The sequence below is a fragment of the Melozone crissalis genome, unplaced genomic scaffold, assembly GCF_028551555.1.
Source record: "Melozone crissalis strain CALT ecotype California unplaced genomic scaffold, PUWL_Pcris_2 ptg000018l_1, whole genome shotgun sequence".
Classification (NCBI taxonomy): domain Eukaryota; kingdom Metazoa; phylum Chordata; class Aves; order Passeriformes; family Passerellidae; genus Melozone; species Melozone crissalis.
In genome coordinates, this window is record NW_026535796.1 from 18300738 (window position 1) to 18323563 (window position 22826).

Consider the following 22826-nt stretch of genomic DNA (forward strand, 5'->3'; position numbering starts at 1 on the left):
CGGCTGGCACCCCTTCTCCTCCTCGTTCCCGGCCCGGGGGTCTCGCCGCGAGTGTCAGCGCCGGCGGGGATGCGCGGCCAGCGGCGGGGGCCGGGCCGGGGCTACCGCTGCCCTCAGAGCCGCGGGCTGCGCCGCGCCGCCGTCATCGCCGTCGCCATCGCCGCTGTTTGTTTTCATCCGCTGCGGGCGGGGGGGGGGGAAGGAAGGAAGGAGGAAGGGAGGGAAGAAGGGAGGTGCCTGAGTGTCCGCAGCGGCGCTTTCCGCACGCAGCCGGCCGCCGCTCCCCGCCCGCCCGCGGCGCTCTGAGCCCACAGTCCTGGGAGGCAAGATGTCGCCAGGCCTAGAAAAGCGGGGCAGCGCCCGGTGCCCCTCCCGCCGGTAGCTCCTTGCCTGTGGCGAATCTGTCGCGGCGAATGTGGGGCCGGACCGGCGGGGACGGCCTGGGAGCGGCCGCGGGGCCGGTAAGGGCTGGGACGGCTCCCGCGGAGGTCGCGCGGCCCGTGGGGTGTGGGGCGCCCGGCAAGGGCAGCGCCCGCCGGGGCTGCGAGACCGCTCGCCAGGCTGCCCGCGGCTCGTGTCTGCCGTGCCCCGGAGAGGGTGACTGGGGACGGCTCCAGCTCCCTCTCCGCCGCGGGAGGTAAATTCCTGTCAGCGCCCCGCAGAGGTGAGGGCTCCGCGGTGAGTCCACCTGGCTGCCCTCGTATTTAAAAGCAGAAAAATAAAAATTAAAAGGTTAGCTGGATGATCAGACTGAAAGGAAAATGGTAACGGAGTCTGATGAGCTCACCATTAACAACTGTTCTGAGTATCCTCTTTTGCTTTATGCAGGTGAAGCCTCTGGGAAAGCCCTGTCAGAGGGGAGCCCCAGGGGACGCCCCTGGCCTTCAGCCATGGCCGTACCTATCGCGGTTCTTGACTGCGACCTCTTGCTCTATGGCCGCGGACACAGGACTTTGGATCGCTTCAAGCTGGAGGATGTCACGGATGAGTATCTAGTATCCACGTACGGCTTTCCCCGACAGTTCATTTGCTACCTGGTGGATCTCCTGGGAGCCACTCTCTCACGCCCTACACAGCGATCCAGAGCCATCAGTCCAGAGACGCAAATCCTTGCTGCATTGGGTTTCTATACCTCTGGCTCCTTCCAGACTCGCATGGGGGATGCTATGGGCATTAGCCAAGCCTCGATGAGCCGCTGTGTTGCCAATGTAACCGAGGCGCTGGTGGAAAGAGCCTCACAGTTCATTCACTTTCCTAAAGATGAAGCTACTGTACAGACCCTGAAGGATGACTTTTATGCACTGGCAGGAATGCCGGGAGTGCTGGGGGTGGTTGACTGCACCCACGTGGCAATCAAAGCGCCAAATGCTGAGGACCTGTCCTATGTGAACCGAAAGGGTCTCCATTCCCTGAACTGCCTCATGGTGTGTGATTCCAGAGGAGTCCTCCTTAGTGCTGAAACGCACTGGCCAGGCAGCCTGCCTGACTGCACGGTGTTAGAGCAGGCAGCCCTTACAAGCCAGTTTGAAACTGAGCTACATAAAGATGGCTGGCTACTTGGTAAGTCAGCTTTTCATCCTTGTTTTCAGTAGAAGTCAATTATATATTGCCTCCTTACTCTGGGCACGAGAGATATGTTTACTTTCAATTGCTTTCCTGCAAATTGCTTTGAGATTTATGACTCAGTTTGGACTACCCTTATCTTGGAAGCTTAGAACATTAACTTCTATTCTGTGTTTAAGTGTTCTAAGCTTAGAACATTAACTTCTATCTGTTTTACAGTCTGATTATTGTATGTATTAATCTTCAGTCATTCTGTTAATAGCTTTCTTTCAGTATTCTATACCTTTCCATGCTGAATTATGCAATTTTTAATTCTAGGAACTGCCCTAGTCTAACTGTTTCCCCCTGTTTTATGCAGTAGATTAATTCTCTTAAAACCCTTCTGTGGAAAATCTTCTTGTGTAAAACCGAATGCCTTTACTTTGTCACATTTGTAAACCAGAGTTACTTCTTCCGTGCCTTCTCTTTTAGCCAGACGAAGAACTTATTCTGTATCTGCTGTACCAGTAAGCCAGGCTGAACTGTGTGGCCAACTGTAGGTGTGTAACCTGTCCCGCTCCTTTCCACGGTCACAGGTGACAGCTCCTTCTTGCTCCGGACGTGGCTGATGACCCCTCTGCACATTCCCGAGACGCCTGCGGAGTACCGCTACAACATGGCCCATTCCGCCACTCACAACGTCATCGAGCGCACCCTCAGAACCATTCGGTCGCGGTTCCGCTGCCTCGACGGCTCCAAAGGCACCCTGCAGTATTCTCCAGAGAAGTCCAGCCACATCATTCTGGCCTGCTGCGTGCTTCATAACATCTCCCTGCAGCATGGGCTGGACGTGTGGTCTGCACCAGCCACGGGACACATGGAACAATCGGAGGAAGAATACGAGCAAATGGAATCGGTGGACTCGGAAGCCTGTCGTGTTCGTCAGGAGCTTTTACTTACTCATTTTAGCTAATGTTGTGACAGAGAGAAGGCTTTTAACAGTTCATCTGGGAAGTTATCTGGAGCAAATATGCCCCTTCCTCTTCTTTAAGCCTGTAAAGACTTAAGCAGATGTGAGACGAGAAGAAATATACTCTCTTCATTTCAGGCAAATTTCCGAACTGCTCTCAACCTCTCCAGAGATTCAGTTTAATTGGGATGTTTTTGCTGTCATGATGCTTACAGGCACCTTATTCACTTGAGAACAACGACTAATGTGACAACGGTGGGAAAATTATGGAAATTGTCTTTTATAGTGATGGAAAATTTGTAAACCTTGCACTGTTTTACAAAGCAACAATTCTATTCCACTGTGTAACTCAAAACACTTATGGTTGATTTTTTTAAACGGTATTTTGCACAAATTAAATTTCCACATGAGCTCCTTTCTACTATGAATTCATGAGCAGCAAAGCAAACATTTGTATTTTTGTTTGCAGGTATAAATTCTTGCTCAACACCATTTTGCACATCTCACAAACTCCAGTGATTTCTCTGAAAGCTGGCAGCTGTGTTCTGGGAGGGGTCTGGCATTTTTCTGGGCACACACTAGTGCTTGTACATATCTAGAGGGATTGAACATTCTTTCTTTCCCAAACAGGCTGGAGAAGATGTTAAGCTGTGGTGACTCTTTGGGTACTTGACAGGCATCAGGAAATGGTCTAGTGGAGGTGAGGCTGGTTTGCTCCTGCAGCAGGAAACTGGTTGTCTTGGTGGCTGCTGTAAAAGAAACACCAAGGACTGACTGGGTCACAGAGATTGAACCGATTGCAAAAGTTCTCCTCTTAGATCAAAGCAGAAGTGTGGAAAGGCTGCTCTAGCACTGCTGGCACTGCTGTTCCACTTCTTCAGGGGAACAAGATGACTGATGCACACAGTTGTTGCTGGCACAAGGCTGGGCAGTTTCCTGGAAATGTTCTCTTTCTAAAAGGCACACGTGTTTCCAAGGATCTCATGACAGCAGTCCAAGAAAATTTTGTTTCTTAGATTTTATTGTTTACTGGGCAGTAAATGTAACAAAAGTGATAGGGAGTGCAGAAAACTACAAAACTGTAACTACTTAAAGTAGCAGTGATACTGCCTGGCATTGTGGATGTGTCCTTTTAGAGGAAGTGAGTCTGGATCATGCCCCACATTTGATGAATACAAGAGTACGGGACAGGTTCGCAGTGCAGGGTGGAGATGCAGGGCTAGATGCACTCTGCCAGGTTTGCAGTGGCAGTAAGCACTTAGTGTCTCACAGAAAACCAGGCATGCTTGATGATGTGTAAACAAGATGTTTTCAGAAGCCTCAGTGAGGGCTCTAAAATGTTATGTACAAGGATCTCAGATGTAATTCAGTTTTCTTTATGCAAGGTGTTATACAAGAACTACTGTTGGTCACTGCAGCAAAACTCCTGCTCCTTTTACCTAGGGAAAAGCAGACAAGCATTGTTTTCTAAAAAAAGCATTTTTAAGGTGAGAGTTGCTGCCATATATGGTGCCTGATGGCTCATAACTGCATCTGACAGTCTGTGCTAAAAATACTGTTCACTAGACCAAAACACCAGCAGACACTGAATGAGCTGTGTGGGTGGTGGTGAGGTCAAGTGAGACTTGGACATGTGTAGTGACAAACATTGTCACTTAATGACAAGCTGGAGTTTCTCAATTTACGCTATGAATAGCTCTTCCCAGTGTGTGCTGAGGCCAGAGCAGACTCAGAGTGCAGGCACTTCCTGGAACACATTTGATGCTCAGTTTTGTCTTCTTTCAGCCACTGTCACCTGTGGTAGAGTTTAATCTCAAAACTGATCTCACTGCTTGTCGGTGTGGGCAAAAACTGCATCAGACCACACTAGACAAAGCCAATCCACTGAGCACTATTCTTACCTGAGTCAGATGTCAGTACCCTTCTCTTCACTCAGGAAATGTAGGGAGCAGTTTCCACCACATACTCCTAAGCAGCTTCCTTCAAAACCATTCACCTAGACCTTTTCTTTTCCCTCAGAAAAGACTTTTTTATTTTCCCTCATGGGGCCAAGTTGCTCAGAACGCCCTCCATCCAACCTGTCCTTGAACACTTCAGGAATGGAGAATTCATAGCTTCTCTAGACAACCTGACAAGTATTCCTGTGCCTCACTACCCTCACAGTAAAGAATTTTCTCTACTATCTAATCTAAACCTACTTTCTGTCAATTTAAAGCCCTTCCCCTTTGTCCTGTCACTTCACACTCGTGTAAATCTGGTCTTCCATCTTTCCTCTAAGTTCCCTTCAAGTACCGGAAGGCAGCAGCTATGTCATCCAGAAGCCTTCTCTTTTCCAGGCTGAAAAAAATGTGAAAAAAAATTATTTTCTGCAAACTGCTTTGAGATTTGTGATTTGGTTTATACAGAAAATCATGCTGTGAAAAGCCAGTTTCCACAAAGGCGATAGAGGAGTCCTGCAACTTTATTTCTTTTATTTGAATAAAAGGAGAGAGCTCACTGGGCCAGGGCCCCGCGGGGTCTCTCCGGGTTTTGGAGGACGCAGCCTCCTTTTATCCTAAACTACCGACTGCACGCTGCCCTCTTCCTTTCCCCATTGCCTGAGGTATTGGGAAGGTACAGCCTTCCCATCCGCCTGCTACATCCTCCCCTGAAGTTCAGGAGCTCGCATTGTTTGGGTTCTGCGACACCTCCAGGGCCACTGCTCCGGCACCGGGCCGGTTCCTGCAGGCCCGGGCGTTTGTGAAGACATTAACACCCGTTTCTCCTCTTAAGTTTGGACCACCCTTATCTTGGAAATCTAGAATAGTAACTTCCAATCTGTTTTATAGAGTCTGACTGTTGTACGTGTTAGTTTACATTCGTCTGTTGAGAGCATTTTTCCAGTATCCCACACCTCTCTAAGCTAAATTATGCAGATTTTAATTCTGGGCTGGGGCGCTGCCCCGCAGTTCTCGGGGCTCGACTGCTCTCGCCTGCCCTCCGTCGCCCCCGGGCGGCGGTGGAAGACTTCGTCGCTCGGCTGGCGCTGCCTGGCGGCGTTCTAGCCTCGGCTGCTCGGGCCTTGCTCCCGCGCTCGGCGCCGCCGCCGTTGGGCCCCGCTCGGCGCTCGGCTGGCCCGCCTGGCCGGAGCTCGGCGCGGCGGCGGCGACGACCGACCCCGGGGCCGCTCCGCCCGCCCGGCCCGGCCCCGCTCCGGCCCCGCCGCTGCAGGTACGCTCCGGGCCTACGCGCGCCGCCGGCCCCGCGCCGAGGCCGCGCTGCCGCTCCCGGGCGGGCGCGGCCGACCCCGCGGCGGCGCCCCGGAAGGCGGCGGTACCGATCCGTGTGAGGCCGCGGCCGGTGGAACGCGGTCGGGAGGGAGGCGGGAGTCGCTGCCGGGGCCTCTGTACGGGAGTTCCGGGCTCGCGGCCTTACGCTGGGGGGAGCGGGGAGGCCGGCGCGCTGCCCCGGGCCGGGCGCCGCGGCGGGAGGGCGAAACCCGCGGCGCTGCCTCCCGCCGGCCGGCGGGGACGGGAGCCCCGGGAGAGCGTCCCGGTCCCGGTCCCGGCGAGCGGCCCGTGCCCCGCTGCCGCCCTCCTGAGCGCGCCTCAGCCGGGTCTTCTGTCCCAGCTCGGGTGCTTGGTGCTTCGCCGGCCATGGCCCCGCTCGCTGGCCCCGCGGCACCGGCCGGGCCGTGGTCGGGCTCGGTCCAGTTGCGTTCTGGGGCTGTTGCTTGGCGATGTTTTTTATCGGAGTTGGTGTTTTCCAACCTTACCCAAATAAAATGTGCGGCAAGCGTTGTCTGCTCTATCTCTCCTGTTTTTCATGGTGTGTTGCAGAACACTTGCTTGTGAAAGTAGTGTTTGGCATAAAATGCGTTCAGGTGTGCCTCTGGTTACGCCTTGTCTTGTGAGGAAAGGAACTCAGCTAATTCACTGGCTATGGGAACGTTTTTGTTGTCATCTCCCATATTTTTCCTGACAACACATAAATTTCTGTAGTGTTCTTGTAGTGGTTTTTTTTGATTACTTGTGATCCTCTCAATACCATGCGTTCAGCTGCCTTTGGAAAGCAATTTTTCCTGTACTAAATAGGGTTTTATCTTTAAGAGATCCTGTAGGTGGTTATGAGTAGCTTTTCTCACTACACACTTTTGAGTATTGTTCTGTGGTGGTAGACAGGTTCAAGAATTGTTATCTAGATGCAAGCCTGTCTTCATGAAGATAGGTGAAGTCTGTAAACATGGTCAGTGCTCAGTGCTGCTCTGTTTTCTCCTCTGTATGAAGTGCTCTTTGGTCTTTATTTAAAAACCCAATATGTTTTTCTATATTTGTCCATGTTTACTGCTCCACCCAGCTTGGTGTCCTCTGCAAATGTCATCTGGCTTCTTTTGCCTTTGCCACTCCCATCCTCTTTCAAATTGCTGATGGGAATGTTAAAAAGGGACCTAAGAATGACCCGCTGGTAATGTGCACTTATTGCCAGTCCATTACTGGTCTCTTAAGTTTGTTGTTGGGTCGGTTTTCAGAATGTAGTATGAGGTTAAATCCATGCAGATTTGAATGCTTTATGAGTGATGCAGGCAACAGGACCTGAAATCCTCTGCTAAATTAAAAACCCTTTCTTGTGTTCTGAAGGACTGTTGTAATGCCTTTCCTAACACACATAAATCTTCAGTGTAGCTTATGTGCTGGTTCTGGAGTCCACAACTGGTGCTTCTCTGGGTAATTTTGTTTTAAAAAATTGGTCCATTTCTATTTTGATGGTCACAAATAAGTATGGGTTTTTTTGTGGCAGTGTGGCTCTTAATGAGTAGGGCTGTCCACTAGCATTTATATTTTTCCTGATGCTTGGAATGAAGAATGTATTTGGATCCAAATGCCTGGACATGCTTTTTCAGATTGAGTTGCTGGGAGTTTCTGACAAATGTTTACTTTGCTGACAGCTTCTTCTCGGTTTTCTTTCTTTTGCCCTTTTCTGAGTCATAACTGACCCTCTGGATTCTTGTTTGGTTGTTTCCTACTTTCCCATTTTCCGAGCAGCACTTCTAACTTGTATGCAGCTGTAACAACCAGTTCTAAAGAAGGCACACAGTGATCCAGTCTGCTGCTATCCCTCTGCCAGAAGTTTGGCATTTGAATAATGATTTTTTAAAGAAACTTTTGGAAATAAACTCTAGTACTAATCTTTGATGCCGTGATTAGCAAACTGACAGAACTCATGGGTCTTGCAGAGTTGTTGCTGGTGTGAATATTTACTACTAATGCAAACAGCACTAAGGTACTTTTTTCCCCTCTTGGGTTTCTGGGAGCCTGATACAGGGCATAGTGCATGATAATAGCTACCTTGTGTGTTTTGTGTGAGGAGCCCTGTGCTATCCTAGCAAGGAGGGTAATGGAAACAAAATATTAGTAAGGTAAGGACAGAAGAATTTTGTTTTGCAAAAGTGAATGACGATGTGATATGCAGTGGAAGAGGATTAATATTAGAAATATCTTACTGGAAAGTTATTGCAGGATATAGGAGTTGCCTAATGAAAGACCCATTGATTGGGTTGCTTGAAACAAGAGGAGATCTGCTTTACTGTCCCAGAGGAAGCAGTACTTGTCTGCATCTCAGGACTTAGTTGTTAGGAATTCTGACTGGGATTGTTGTCTGGTAGCTGTTTGTTGTCTCCAGTTTTTGTAAACTGTTTGTTGAAGGGGATGATGAGGTGTGAGGCTGGAGTGTGGAGAGCATCATCTTAATCCATGAGCTCGCCCAGCTCCACTCCCCATGCTCTCAGTGAAGGGGTTTGGGTTGTCCTTGGAGAGTGATTCCTGCTTCCTTCTTCCTGGTATGTGGTACTAATTCTTCACCTTGGGCAGTGCAGGATTGCTGAGAGGAGTCTCTGACTCATATTTTGGACAATTTTCCCCCTCCCTTTATAATTCTCCCACAGACCCAGTCTGAGGCCAAGAAGGGCAAGAGTGCCAAGAATTGGCTGTTTCTTTGTTCAGAGTCTAAATCTTCATTGTCTCCCACCTCTTCTATAATTCTGATACATCTTTGTGTGAAGACTTCAGCTTCTGTGTGGATAATTTTTGCTTTTTGTCTTGTTACTGTATCTCCATGTGAGCAAAAAATTATATTACCTGTATTTTCTAAAACATGTTCTTGCTTCCAGTTGCTCTTTATTACTTGGATGAGGTGCATGTGCCTTAAGTGCAGCCTTGAATGCATAAAACACTTTGTCTTCACCTTGGGGGTATGTGATGCTGCTTCTGCTGCTCTGTAGTGTTGGCAGTCCCACATTACTGTGGAATGTGTGATGTCACTTGGGGGCACCTGGCTGTGGCCCTTGAGCATGAAGAACCTTGATGTGACTATTAATGTAAATCATGGGATTTTGACTTGAGAATTCCTTTGCCTTCCTATCTAAATGAGAATAGTTTTTTAGGGGGTTAATCTGAATTCTGTATTGCTCTGTCTCTCTATTGCTCTGGCTTTTTCTTCTCTCTGTCCCTCATTTCCTGCTGTGTATAGTACTTAACAAAAGATGCTGTGGTTTGAGTATGGAATTGTGGAAACCCACTCTTAATCTTCCAGATCTCAGTTCTGCTGCTTGACTTACCTTACAGCTTTGTGAAATCATATTAATTCTCTTCATATCTTCTGGATTGAAACTAATATTTCTCTTCTCAAGAATTCATTAAGTTTATGTGGAAGTTGTAATAATAGTTGTGAAAGTGCTCCATATTCTCTTTGGTAAATGAAACTGTCAGACTTCAGACATGGATGATCACTTACATTTTTTGTTATTATTACTTCCCTTTTTATATTTACTATTCATTTTCTGACCTTTAGGAGTTGAGATCTGCAAGTTTCTCTTCCATGTCTTTGTCATTTTGCTGTAAATAGCCAGAATTTTAATGTACGTCTTTTGTCTGAAAAGTTATTTCATGTGTATTTAGCTCATTTAATCCAGACTGGAAAAACAAATTAAGATTCTAATGGCAATTAGTTACTTGTTACAGTCATACAGGATCTTGAAATGACAAAGTACTGTTGACATCTTTGTAATGTAATTGAATTTCCTGAGCTGTTTGCAGTTGCAGTTTAAAACACAGCATTGAATTTTTCAATCATGAAGCACGAAGACAAGTTATTTTTCTTTAGGAATCCTGTTTTATGTGTCAACACTTATTGCAGTGAGTGCAATTTAGAGCAGTGTGTCTACTTCATCTACAGAAAATGTGCTTTTGAATTACTTTCCATCTCTCTCTGGCTTTAATCAAGGCAGAACTTCAGCTTACACTGTAGTACTTTGGGGAGTATTTAAAAGCTTGGAAGAGTAAAACTGGGACCATATAATGGAAGGGCCTTCATGGTATTAGTTTTGGGTTCTCTTGGATAGTTGCATCACTTCTTTCACTTCTCCTAACTGTATTTTATTCTCTATGTTTAGGGGCACTTAGTTGAAGACTGACTCTTGTTCTAATTAAATTCTTAAATTCAGCAGCTTTTTTTGTTTTTTGAAGCATATTCAAGCACACAAGTAGAAACAACAAAATAATGGGTTAGAGTTTAGGGTCATTTTTTGTTTTGATTAATCATGCTTAAGACAGTTGTTGTTACTCATCCATAGACTGTTTTTTTTTGTGGGTTAATCTTGTTTAAAGATTCTAGTCCAATGTAACTTTATTTTAAATTTTTGTTCATTTAGATATTACTACAAGGTATCTTGAAGTTTGCTGTATGCAAAATGTTTTCTGGTGTTTGGGGTTGGGTTTTCTGTTTGTTTTGGTTTTTGTTTGTTTTGGTTTTGTTTGTTTGTTTTTAACCCAAGAAGAGTTAATACGTCTATGAACAGTCTCAAGGTTCATCTGGAACTACCACAAATGGAGTTAAGGGAAGACAAATCAAATGTTGTTTGAAGTAAATTTAGACATATATAGCTAATTAGATATATTGCCAGAAATTCATATGGCCCTGTCTTTTAAGAAGGAACATAGTCCTGTTCTTCCAATACTTATGTTTTGACCCATGCTACTATTTGGCATATGAGTCATGTCACCTATTTTTTACTGATTTTGTTGTTGTTACAGCATTGTTCACATGCCGTTGCTACTGGCAAACTGGGATTTACCAAACTAGGACTCCTTGAGTTGTCTTGTTTGTTAAGATGAGTTGATGCAATGCAAAGAGGGCAAATCAGCTTTTTAGTTTTGGTTTTACATAAACATTTTTTAAAGTTTTGCTCAGTTTTTCAGGCGGAGACACAAAAAGGGTTAGTGGGGATGGCATGACATTTGATATGGATTGAATCAGTATTTTTAATAACACTGCAGGTATAAATCAGGTCTTCTATCTGGTGTAGTGTCTGTTGTAGGGCTTCTTACATGATACAGTTTCATGCAGTTTAGGAAAGTGATGGCCTCAAAACCTTCATATTGCAGAAGGGAGGGAAACACAGATTACAAACAAGGAAGGCAACTAGAAGGTCCCTGGAGCTGTGTGATTGCTTCTTTATATTCCAAATTATGTTCTAGGCATCTGGTTTGTTCTTGGAGATCTCCTGTCTGGGTGTCAGAAGCAGATTTTATTGTTTTATCAATGAAGTGCCTGCAAAAGGAGGGGCTCTGTAGGTCATAGTCTTTGGCAAGATGATATTTGGCTGTTTTCAGTGGGCACTTTTTGCTCTTTTGAACTTCTGAAGAGCACAAGGGGTCTTGGTAAGGCAGTTTGCTTCAAAATTAAATAAAATACAAGGGAAACTGACTTGTAGAAAATCCTCAGAGGAAATAGCCTGTCTTGTGACTGCAGCCTTCATTAGGATCACTGTCAGCAAGGATAAAGCATTTGGGCTGTAGTGCTGCATACACTCTTTTCATGCCTGTCTGATGATCTGATTGCTCTTGGAGAACCCACCCACATGTGCAATAGTGGGAATGCTAAATTATTGCTAATATTTATTAAATGAAACTTAAAATACTAACATTTATTAAATGCAATAAACAGTTCTCTTGAAATTTTTAGTATGTTGCTGGTGTTAAAGCCTGAGTTGCTGCACTTAATTTGGAATAACTGCGGTGGCATTGTTAGGGCTGGACGTGCTTCTTCAGAACAGACATTTTGAAAACAGAGGTAACTCTGGCTTACAAGATAGGTGGGCACCTGGCCAGAACTGGGGGAGTTGAGTGTAATAATCTGTTTCCTCTTCTTTTCTAGAGACAGGCTGGCTTGTGGTTTTGCAGGACAGTGATATGCCTCATTGTTCACCACAGTTTTGCTTTTGTTGTGTTTTCAGTCCTTTTTTTTTTCCCATGCATGTTGTTTTAATAAAAAGTATACAGCCCTGGCCCATCATCTGTGTGTGGATCATGGCTCTTTTACAGTCAATATGTTATGGAAGTCTTAAAACTGACAAAGGGACTTGGAGACCAGAACTACTGGCATGTGCTTTTTTTCCCCCTGGTCTCTTACAGGGAGTCTTATAAATGCATTCTCTCTGTGGAACCCAGATTGCAAAGTCAGTGACAGCTTTAATATTTCATTTCATATTGCCTCTTTCTTCATTAATCACATGAAGTCTCTTTAGGCAGCAAAATTGTCTGAAATTATTTGGACATTTGTTTCTTCTGGATAGATCTCCCATTGTAAATATCATTTACTGATTGCAGCTTTATTTTTTTCCCCTTTTTAAACACTGATGTAGCTGTTTACACTGACTCTGCACATGCATTAGGAAAGGCTTTTAGTGTTGGGCTCAGCACACAACCACAGAGTTCTTTGCAGCGGTAATAGGTTAGTCTGAGAGCTGAAGGCCACATGAACTAACATTTTTCCCCCATGAAGAGTGGAATAACGTGAAGGTAGTATTGCAATATTCATCTTTGTATCAAAGCCAGCTGTGCTCCCAGAATCTCCACAAAATTAATAGCAGCAGAGATGGGGAAGGGGCACATTAGGAAATGGAGCAAACATCTCTTTAAAGTGCTGAAGTTTTGAACTGGAATGGTGAGCCATTGCATAACGCATAAAATATCTTGACATCCTTTTTATATGGTAAATTGAATGTGCTTCTTTTGATTCCTCTTCTCTCCCTACCTTTCTGTCAGTGTTTTCAGGGGGTCATGTACCACTACAAAGTATTACCAATTTGCAGCTTCACTTTGGTTTTTTAGAGCTTCGACATCTGTAAAAGTGACAATTACAAGTAAGCCTGCATTACTGTAATGCTGGGAATTCTTCAGGCTTCTTCAACGATGGCTGGCACAGAGCAAGTAAAAGGCTTGGATTTGGACTATGTAATGCTCTTTCCAATACTGTAAACAGCCCAGCATGTTGTCCTGAAATGCCCTGAAGGGAGAAAACTCTTAAGGAAAGAAAGTTGCTGATCATAGAAAAATTTCTTGATTCTCCGTTTTCAGAATTTTTTGTGGTCATCTGCATCACATTCAGGGCATCAGCTAATCTTGCAGTTGTTGGACACTTTTGGTCATCCTGATTAAACCAGCCATCTAAATCTCCCTCCCTCTCTCCCCCCAAAAACAAGTAAACAAAACTAAACAAACTCAACAACAAGAAGAAAACACAACAATCCCAATCCCTCTTTAGGTGGTCAGCTGTTCATCAGTTATGATAGTTGTGGATATTTGTAATAGGTGCTGCTACTGAATCAGTCCACCACTCGCCTGAACAGGTTTGATCCAGTGAGCTGCAAGTTTTATTTATGCTGAGTCCCAAGAAGTATTTTCAAACTCTCTGCATTTAATTTTGACTTTGTTAGTCAGATGGCTAATGAGTGGCTGTAAATACAGTTGGTACTTCAATGGTTTATCTGCTAATGGTATTTAATAGCATGCTGTCATTATTCAGCTTATATTTGAGCAAAATGTTCGGAGTTGGTGGGTATGTTTACTAGGTTAGAGAAAAAACTGGCTCCTTTAACACCCTCACAAAAAACCCCTACACAACCAAAAAAGTAAAGGAAAAACAAAAAACAAAAACCCCACACCAAAACAAACTGAAGCTGAACACATAATCCAATAGAAAGGTTAAAGTCTTCCTGCTAAAATGAGCAAAGATAATAGCAGTGTTCACTGCATTGCCAATGCTGCACTACATCTGTTTCTGCATTTGAAGGCTCTGAGTTTCTTTGCCTTCTGAAATGTTGCTGAATGTGTCACCCGGTAGAGGAGCAGTTACTGGCCCCTGAAGGGATCCGAGGTAACGCTGGAATCTCAGCATTACTCACGAAGGATACATTCAGTGTTTTCTGAAGAGATCCCAGCTTTTAAAAATGTTAAGCAGGTTAGCAGGATACTGTGAAGGCATTAGAGCCCTGGGTGTTTCCTTTGTTTGCTTTTAAAATGGAATAAAGACATGAGTCAGAAGAAGCTGAAAAAACGAGGTACAGTCCCTGAGGGAAAAATGTGAAGTTAAATGCTCAGGCTCACATATGAAGTGTTTGGTATAGGCAGATTAGTTGAATAAATTAGGACACACATGCAGAGATTTAGATAAGCTGTCTTAAGGTATGTACTTGGTTTTATATAGTGGAGATGACTTGGTCCTTCAGTAAGGAGAATATTAGAATTTCACTGACTGCAGTTGTAGGAGTTATCTCCCCATTTATTTTACAATATGTAAGTTTGTCCATGGCATAAATAAACTTAAAGTCAATTGTTAAACCTCTTGTTTTCCTTGTTCCAATTGTACTTTAGGGAACATTAGTTCTGATAGGACTGAAATGTTGCTAGGTTGTCAGAGCTTGTTCTTTCTCGTGAGTGATTGTTGTCCTGCTTGTACATTACCATGATCTCAAGTTATTTATGTGGTTTGTCCTTCACAGCTATCGAAAGGCTGTTCCAAAGTTTAAATCTTTTTGAACTTCCAGCTTATTCCAGCTGCAGGTTCAGTCTTCCATTGGTGTCCTGTTTATATGTTTATTCTTGGGTCATTGTAGTCCAAATTCCTTGAATACACCCATATAAAATATTCAGCTACTGTTTTCTTACTTTTACTAGATTAAGAGTTAAACCAGATGTACAGTTTCCTCCTGTAAAGCAGACTTTTTGTTGCCTGTATTGTTCTGAGCTGTCTTTCTCCTCCATTCTGCTCACCATCTGAATCTTGTCACTTCTGAACAGGGATGCCTGGGGCTGTTTGCAGAATCCGGATCAGGATTTATCAGCATTTAGCTAAAGAAGATTTTTAGTATAGGGATTCCTGTATTATATTGTGCTTTTGGATGTATCTATTCCAGTTATCCTTCTAGCTTTTTTGGATATGGGCTTTTTTTAATCTGTACAGTTATTTTTAAGAACTCTCATGCAGTATGATATATTTTGTTTTTGTGTTGCTTTCCAGTAAGGCTTTGATTTTGTAGAATAATTCCTACCTGGTGTTTGGCTAACTTTCACAGATTCTCAAAAGAGGGCTTATTGTGTATCATGGAGTTCAGCTTTTCTAAAATTCATGATCCCCATGCTGTTCACATTAAGCATCAGGGAATTTGCAGCTAGCTCAAAATTCACTCTGGGGAATTTATTTTCTAGGAAGGTGGATGCCTTTACTCGTTAATTACTTCAGTACTCTTTATTTTACTTCTACAAATAAAAACTGGTGTGCTTTTTTGGAAGTAATTTTCCTGGCTTATCTTTAGACAGCTCCTCTCTATAAGCTGCAGCTGTCTTAAATAATCTGTTCAGGAGAGTTTTTTTAGGGAAAGTGGGAGGAAAGAAAATATTGCTACTGACCATTCTGAGTTCTGTCATTTAACAATTTGTCTCTTGTACACATGAGCCTTTTTTCTTCTTTATATGTTTTTTTGTTTTGTTTTTTAAAATGGCTATTTCCTTCTCTATTGAATATTGATGGTTTTGTTCAGTGTAACATTAGCTGAGCAGGGTTTGTCTTTAGATCTTCATGTTATCAAGAGATGGCAGAGTAGTATGCACACTCTGCTGGGATCAGAAGGTAGTAGCATTTTTGTGGTACTCCATCATATGACACCACTGAAAAGCTGTGTGACTTGGTTGTTATTAGTCACTATAATATTTATTTATTTTCTTTATTTAGCTTTTTTTTTTTTTTTTTTAAGACAGTGGATATTAAAGCTTTCCTTTGCAGATCAAAGTGTTCCAAAAGCATTATTCTTTGCCAGCGTGCATTACTTGGGTGAACTGCTGTTCTAAGAGCAATGCAGATTGAAGGGTGATGTGCAGACAATGGAATAATCTTGGTGGAGCTGTCCCATACACCATTATTTTAATATTTTTAAGCTGTTGATGGAGTTGGAAATAATTTGGACTTGAGATCTGTCAGTTGTCTGACCTTTGGAGTTAGACCTGTTACTGAAATTTGAGTAGTTCCTGGAAGATTCTTGTGTCATATTGTCAGTTTGGTAATACTGTTCCTCTGGCTTTCAGACACCCTTCCCAGATAGGACCTAAATCTTCAAGGTGTAAAGACTGTATCTTCATAAATCTTTTTTCCCTTATTATATACAGCAAGAGAGGAAGGGAAGGAGAAGAATTTGAAGGGAAATTTTGAATTCTCCATATGTGTAGTGGGGCTAGGGCACATGTACAAGGGAAGAACTGGATGCTTTCAAAGTAATCTTTGGCTGCAGAAATGTCAAAGTGGGGCCATGGTAACGGAAGCAGGTAGCAAAGGCTGTGTAAGAAGAAAGATTTGTCTCTCAAATCTAGTATTTTTGGGATTGAAAGCTTTTACTTCATCGGGATAATTGAGGTAAAAGCTGCCTTCCTTATCAGTCTCTTATCTTTTTAGGTTTCCATGAAGATAAACAACTGAAATGTGGATAGCTTATTTGTAGCTTGGTGGTGGTTGTCATCTGGAACGTGCTCGTGTCTCCTCTCAGTAGCAGGCGTGCTGTTGGCAGCTGAGAGCCATGAAGGTTGTCCCAGAGAAGAATGCTGTCCGCATCCTTTGGGGTAGGGAACGGGGCACCCAAGCCTTGGGTGCTCAGCGGCTTCTGCAGGAGCTGGTGGAGGATAAAACCCGATGGATGAAATGGGAGGGCAAGGTAAGGTTGTGGGATAGAGCTGCGTAGCTTGATCTTGGAATGGGGGAAGGGAGGCAGGGATTTGAAGTAAATTGTCTTGTGATTATACCTTTGATGTGTTACAGTTGATATGCTCTCTGGCTCTGTTCAGTTCCTGCAGTGATGTGATAATAGATATGTTCCTGCAGCGGGTTCCCCTTGTTGTCTGTGTGGCTTACAGTTAAAGTATTATCATATGACTCTTGCAACACTTCCTGCTTTGTTGGCTTTTTCAGAAAGTTGAGTTACCAGACAGTCCACGCTCCACCTTCTTGCTGGCGTTTAGTCCAGACAGGTAATTAACTCCTGGTTCGTTCCCTGTTTCAGCAGTCTCCCTACACTTACAAAAGTGATGGAGGCTGGTGCCCATTGAGTTGTCCAGTCCTGAGCAGCCGAATGAAACTTCTGGTTCCTGACACGCATGGATGGAATGTGTGCAGCTTCCTAATCTCACAGCTTCGAGCATAGTTGGTGTTTAATTTCTGAGGTACCCAGATGATACAAAATTGTAAGGAAAAAGGATCTGTGCAGACACCATGGGATTTCATAAGAAACTAAAGGGAGTAAAGTATATTTTAATACAACATGCCCAAATGATGTGACACAATCACTGGGATATCTAGGAATAAAGAACAGAGCAGGATGATGTGTCTGTTGGAGGCAGAAATGGAGGTGGGATCTCTCATAGTATCACTTGATTTGACAGGGGTTGAGACAATGTGGAGATTTATATTATTTATTTGCCCCAGACTGTCAGTCAGGAGTGCCTTCTGAGCTGCATGTTCACTCTGATGTTCAAGGTCAAGTTTGTGCTTGCAGATTCAGATGAGCTCATGTTTGCATGGACCCTGAAATCTGGCTCAGAAAGCTTTGTGACATTGGTGCAACAGTAGCCTCTTACCCTTTGAGCTCTGTGTGGGAGAGCTGCTGGGTTAAGTGTGAACAGACCCTGTTGAGATGAAGCTAACTATGGTCTAATTTTGCTGATTTCTTCTTATGCTAATGTTTGTCATACCTTCTGCATTCCCAGGACCCTAATGGCCTCCACACATGTGAACCACAACATCTACATCACAGAGGTGAAAACGGGCAAGTGTGTTCATTCCTTGGTTGGACATCGCCGCACTCCCTGGTGTGTCACCTTCCATCCCACCATCCCAGGCCTCATTGCTTCAGGATGCCTGGACGGGGAGGTCAGAATTTGGGATTTACATGTAAGTCTTTCCTGAAACATACGTTCCTTTGATATTTGGTGGGTGGTGACTTTTTTTGGCTGAGTTTGTTTTCCAAATGTTACCTGGTAAGAGAGGTGTTTGGAAGCTTTTCTGAGACCCGTGTGTAAAAGCATAGAACAGACCATAGCCATCCTCTTCTCTCTAGAGAGGAGGTGACAGCTCCTTCGTTCAGTCCTGCCAGGTAGGTCATGCTTCTTAGCAGCACCAGTTTTATTGATTGCAGTGGTATGGGTAGTTCTGGAGAACATTGTGCAAGGTGCCTGTTTAGCCTTTGTGAGAGACCTGGTTTGTTATTCCACTGAGCCTATTTGCACTGTTCATTAGAGAAGCTGCTGCTCTACCCAGTTTGGTAAATGGCACAGAGACAAAACACATGGGCTTGTTGTTTTGTTTTTAGTGAAGGATTTTTACAGGCTGCTTGAGACACTTAGCTACAAAAATACATCTGTGGTCATTGTTGCAAGTAGCATTACATTTTAGACCTGGCCCAGACCTTGTATAGGAACAGCTGTTGTTGCCAAGGGAGCGCCTCACTTGCGATGCTTTAGGCGGGCTGGGACGCATGGCAAGTACATGGAAACAATGATAGCAAACTTTGTGACAAACTGCTTGTGGTTGTTGTCTCCTCACTCTAGGGTGGAAGCGAGAGCTGGTTCACAGATAGCAACAATGCCATTGCATCACTTGCTTTTCATCCTACGGCTCAGCTCTTGCTGATTGCCACTGCCAATGAGATACATTTCTGGGACTGGAGTCGTCGGGAGCCTTTTGCGGTGGTGAAAACAGCCAGTGAAATGGAGCGGGTCAGGTGAGCTCCTGCTTCTGGGTGAAAAGAACTTGTGTGTGAAAAATGGTCAGGTTTAGAAAGTGTGTGTGAGGTTCCTGTGGGATGCTACACCCTGTGTACTCAGGCAGTAAAGTGTTGCTTGCAGCTCCTTGATTCAGCTGGTAGAAAACCAGTTCTGTGGGCAGAAAGAAAAGCAATTGAAATTCATAGATCAGCTTGGTTGTTCATATTTGTAATATGGCATGTGTCCATTAAATATCCAGAATCTACTTCGTGTTGAATTGTAAGCTTAGTAATTAAACTTGTCAGCCATAAGGATGAGAAAACCCAGGAACTGCTGGAACAAAATGCTGAGCTATTTAGCACACTTGTAGAGGAAATTGGATTGCTGGAAAGCTAATGTCTGCTTTTGAGCAATTTAAAATAAGATAAAGATGTGGCATCAAGGCACGTTAATCTCTCCCTTTGTACCAATTGCATTTTGTAATCTAAACACCTGTATTCCTTTAAAATTTCTGGCTATTTCAATTGATACAGCAGTACTTACATCCAGCTTTTAACTTTGGTGTAGTGTTGCTGTGGACTATAAAATGTACCTATCTAGCTGCAGTCTTCAGCTAGATAGGTACATTTTGTTCTTCTTAATGCATAAACTCTGTCCTTCATAAAAATATGGTGATAATATAGTAATATTCTCACTGCAAACATGTCATGTGGGGTTTTCTTCCCTGCTGTGTTCAGTTTCCTGTGTCAATGTGGAATGTGAACTGATGATTGATATTCTGGCACTTCTTTTGTTTTAGGCTGGTACGGTTTGATCCCTTGGGACACTACTTGCTCACAGCAATAGTTAATCCTTCTAACCAGCAGGTAAGGGGAATGTCAGGGCTTGTATTGACTGGCTAGTTAAAAGGTGCTCTATGTATTTTAGCCCTAGTCTGTTTCTAAGCAGACTTGTGTTTTTCTGAAAACCTGAAGTCTTTTTAAGCTGAGTTCTGTCTCACCTTGTTTGGTGATGCAGTAACAACGTAACATGTTCTTATGTGCATGGCTAATAAAATGCTTTCCAAAATGTGTTTGTTTTGCCCTCTCTGTCTGACTAATGGTGGGAAGAGGTCTCAGTGGTCCTGTTCTTTCAGTTGTGATGTTCTTTTGGATTTGAAGCTATTTGAGGTATTAACAATTCTTCCCTCAGCTTTTGACTCTCAGACGCTGATATTTCTGTTTGCATGAGCAGTGTATTGTGAAAGCTCACTGAGCTGTAGGAAGAGGTTGTCTAGATCCATAAAATGAACTGAGAAATCATCTCAACTAATTTCCTCCAAGTCAAGGCCTTTAGGAAGGGATTTATCACATCCTTTCATCTGTCTGGGCTGGTAGCTGACTTTCCGCCGTTTATTTGGAAGTGTAGGATTTTGCCTTGAGGTGACTGAACTTTGCCTGTTTCCTTCTGCAGAGCGATGAGGAAGTGGAAATCTCCGTGGACAGCACAGAGATGCCGCATTATCGTCAGCGTGCTATCCTTCCATCTCAGCCTGTGAGGCGCACACCCCTCCTCCACAACTTCCTGCATATGTTGTCCTCCCGCTCCTCTGGCATACAGGTGGGAGAGCAAAACAGTGTTCAAGACTCTGCTACCCCATCCCCTCCACCGCCTCCACCACCACCACCTCCGCCTCCAGCCAGTGAGAACACAAGGGCATCTGTCTATAACAGGCTCCGGGAGCGAGTCAGCTATCCCACAGCAGAGTGCTGCCAGCACCTGGGGATGTTGTGCCTTTGCAGCCGATGCTCTAGTGCAAGACTTCCTTCTTCTCTCTTCCCACACCAGGAAAACGCACCCTCCACGTCTTCTGGGGCCACTGGCACTTCCTTCTCCTCTGTGCAGACAGAGCCTTATCAACCCCCAGAGCAGGCATCCGTAGCGCAGGAGGAGCAGGGGATACTTAACAGGCCCTCTGCTTTCAGCACAGTTCAGAGCAGCACTGCTGGCAACACCCTGCGCAACCTTAGCCTGGGCCCCACGCGGCGGTCCCTCAGCGGGTCCTTGGCAGGCCACCAGTCCCGGTACCAACAGTCTGCGAGAGAGATGGCTTCAGGCTTGGGTGGGTCTGACTGGTCCAGGACAGTGCTGAACATGAGCTCTCGGTCCGAGCTGGAAGCCATGCCTCCCCCTAGGACCAGTGCCTCCTCCGTGAGCTTGCTGTCCGTGCTCAGACAGCAGGAGGGAGGTTCCCAGGCTTCAGTCTATACCTCTGCAACAGAAGGGAGGGGCTTTCTGGCCACTGGGGCTGAGGTGAACAGTGGTAGTAGTGCTGGCCCGAGCAATCAGGCCAGCATTCGTAATGAGCTCCAGTGTGATTTGAGGCGATTCTTCCTGGAATATGACCGGCTTCAGGAGTTAGATCAGGGGATTGGTGGGGAGCCCAGCCAGTCGCAGCAGGCTCAAGAAATGCTCAACAACAACATTGAGCCTGATCGACCCGGTCCCTCCCATCAGCAGACTCCACAAAGCAGTGAAAACAGTTCCAATTTGTCCCGGGGTCACCTGAACCGCTGTCGTGCTTGTCATAACCTGCTGACCTTTAACAATGACACGCTGCGCTGGGAAAGAAGCACGCCTAGCTACACACCAGGGCAGGTCCAAAGCACATTTGAGGGTGTGCCTCCAAATACCAGCCAGGTGCAGCCTGCAGAGAGAACCGAGGGCAGAGCTCCTGCCTCTAGCAGACTGCAGCTGGGCAGCTCTTCCACCCCGCAGGAGGAGAGGACCGTGGGAGTGGTCTTTAACCAGGAGACGGGGCACTGGGAAAGAGTTTACAGCCAGTCGGCTTCAAGCAGACCTGGGAATGTATCACAGGAGGCCTTAAACCAGGAAATGCCTGAGGAAAGCTCAGAGGAGGATTCACTCAGGAGGTAAGATACATGCTTGCCCTTCCTCCTCTATTTTTTCTTAAACCTTTCCCATCTAGTCTGAGGTTTTTCAACATTTTCTGAGTTAAAAACCTTTTCTCATATGGCCGTGTGCTGTTCATGTAGACGAAAGCAGAGATGTTGGTGTTGATGTGTTCATAGCTGCTATTGTCATGCTGAAAATGCGTTCTGAATATTGTAAGGGCAGAGACTGGACCTCTCAATGATAGTACAGACAGGCAAAAGGATGAGCTCTTTTAGCAGATCTCTGGGGTGAACTGTGTTCCTGGTGTTTCCGAGACCCTGCAGAAGCATGGAATCTCAGGATATGTTAATGCTGTCCTTTGTGCTCCCTGTCACACACCCTGTCATCACGTGCTATGCATGGAGAATCTGCCCAGGGTGTGCATGGAAAACTGGGCATGAGTAAGTTGTTAAGGTAAAAGGGTTAACAATAATTTCCTTAGAGTTGCCCAGAGGGGAAAAAAGTCAAAGCCCTTTGTCAGTGGTTTGGGTATATGCAGTTGGTTTGCTGCTGGTAAGAGAGGCTAGTTTTTAAAGTGGCTCCCGTTGACCTGAGCTGGTTGGAGACATGCTGATCACTGAAAATTTTAGGCTTTGCTGTCTTCTTTTTTAGGTGATTCTTTTTTTTGGAAGGATATTTTTCTTCTGCTTCAGATATGATACAAGAAACTGGATAAGCTAAATTGAACTTGTGTCAGGAAAGACCTATCCTTTGTGTCAGAGGGTCTTCACTGGCTTGTGTGGATGATACAGCTACATTGGTACTTTGAATGGGGTTTCCACACTGGGTTTCAGTTTCACATTTTCTCTGTCGAGTGGTTTGTGCTCTCACCAGAGGAAAGGTTCAGTCTTTCTGTTTCTCTGAAACAGATGCTTTGAGTGTAGAAAAGCAAAATTTCCAGGTTGGATGCAGATGTAACTAACTAAGAAGGCTTTGTACACAGGAGTGCTTGAGGAAAGGGAATTCTTTCCTCTGTCCTGCAGATAAGCTGATTATACTGAGGCTGGAACAGTGACTGCCTTTCTTGTTGTTGTAGTTGCATAGCAAATAAGTGGTGGTGGTCATAAAATTATTAATCAGTTTCTAAATCCTTGCCCCAGTTTTTGCCTTTTTTTTTTAATAGCCTGCCATAATGAGAGTCTCAAGCTGATTACATGGGAGCTACTTTTTGGGCCTGAACTTACCTACTGTTAACTTAAGTCAGGTATCCTCTTGTCTCCTATTAAAGGGCATAAGAGTAAGAAGGAGCTGACAAATTTAGCTTTTAAATGGCACTTGAGTAAGTCTTGCGTTATCTTTCTTTTGAAATAGTGGTACATACT

The 22826-nt window shown here is 44.7% G+C and overlaps 3 protein-coding genes across 11 annotated transcripts in view; all 3 read left to right on the forward strand.

Annotated features, from left to right (window-relative positions):
* Positions 1-22826, forward strand: part of ARHGAP1 (Rho GTPase activating protein 1) — a 182821-nt gene that overhangs the window by 51916 nt on the left and 108079 nt on the right. The window lies entirely within an intron of this gene.
* Positions 599-2947, forward strand: HARBI1 (harbinger transposase derived 1). Its single transcript, XM_054276387.1, has 3 exons — positions 599-678; positions 829-1560; positions 2139-2947. Exons 2-3 carry the CDS (start codon positions 891-893, stop codon positions 2513-2515), a joined length of 1047 nt encoding a protein of 348 aa, XP_054132362.1. The 5' UTR covers positions 599-678; positions 829-890; the 3' UTR covers positions 2516-2947.
* AMBRA1 (autophagy and beclin 1 regulator 1) overlaps positions 5658-22826 on the forward strand; it is a 124354-nt gene continuing 107185 nt past the window's right edge. The window contains exons 1-7 of the mRNA XM_054276364.1: positions 5658-5722; positions 16271-16526; positions 16781-16839; positions 17575-17758; positions 18415-18587; positions 19370-19436; positions 20023-21482. Coding sequence (XP_054132339.1) covers positions 16392-16526; positions 16781-16839; positions 17575-17758; positions 18415-18587; positions 19370-19436; positions 20023-21482 — 2078 coding nt within the window. The 5' untranslated portion in view covers positions 5658-5722; positions 16271-16391. The remainder of the gene's footprint in view (positions 5723-16270; positions 16527-16780; positions 16840-17574; positions 17759-18414; positions 18588-19369; positions 19437-20022; positions 21483-22826) is intronic.

Coding starts and splice junctions, on each gene's coding strand:
- HARBI1 (XM_054276387.1), top strand. CDS start 891: ATGGCCGTACCTATCGCGGTTCTTGACTGCGACCTCTTGCTCTATGGC. Junction 1,561..2,138: donor TAAAGATGGCTGGCTACTTG/GTAAGTCAGCTT, acceptor CCACGGTCACAG/GTGACAGCTCCTTCTTGCTC.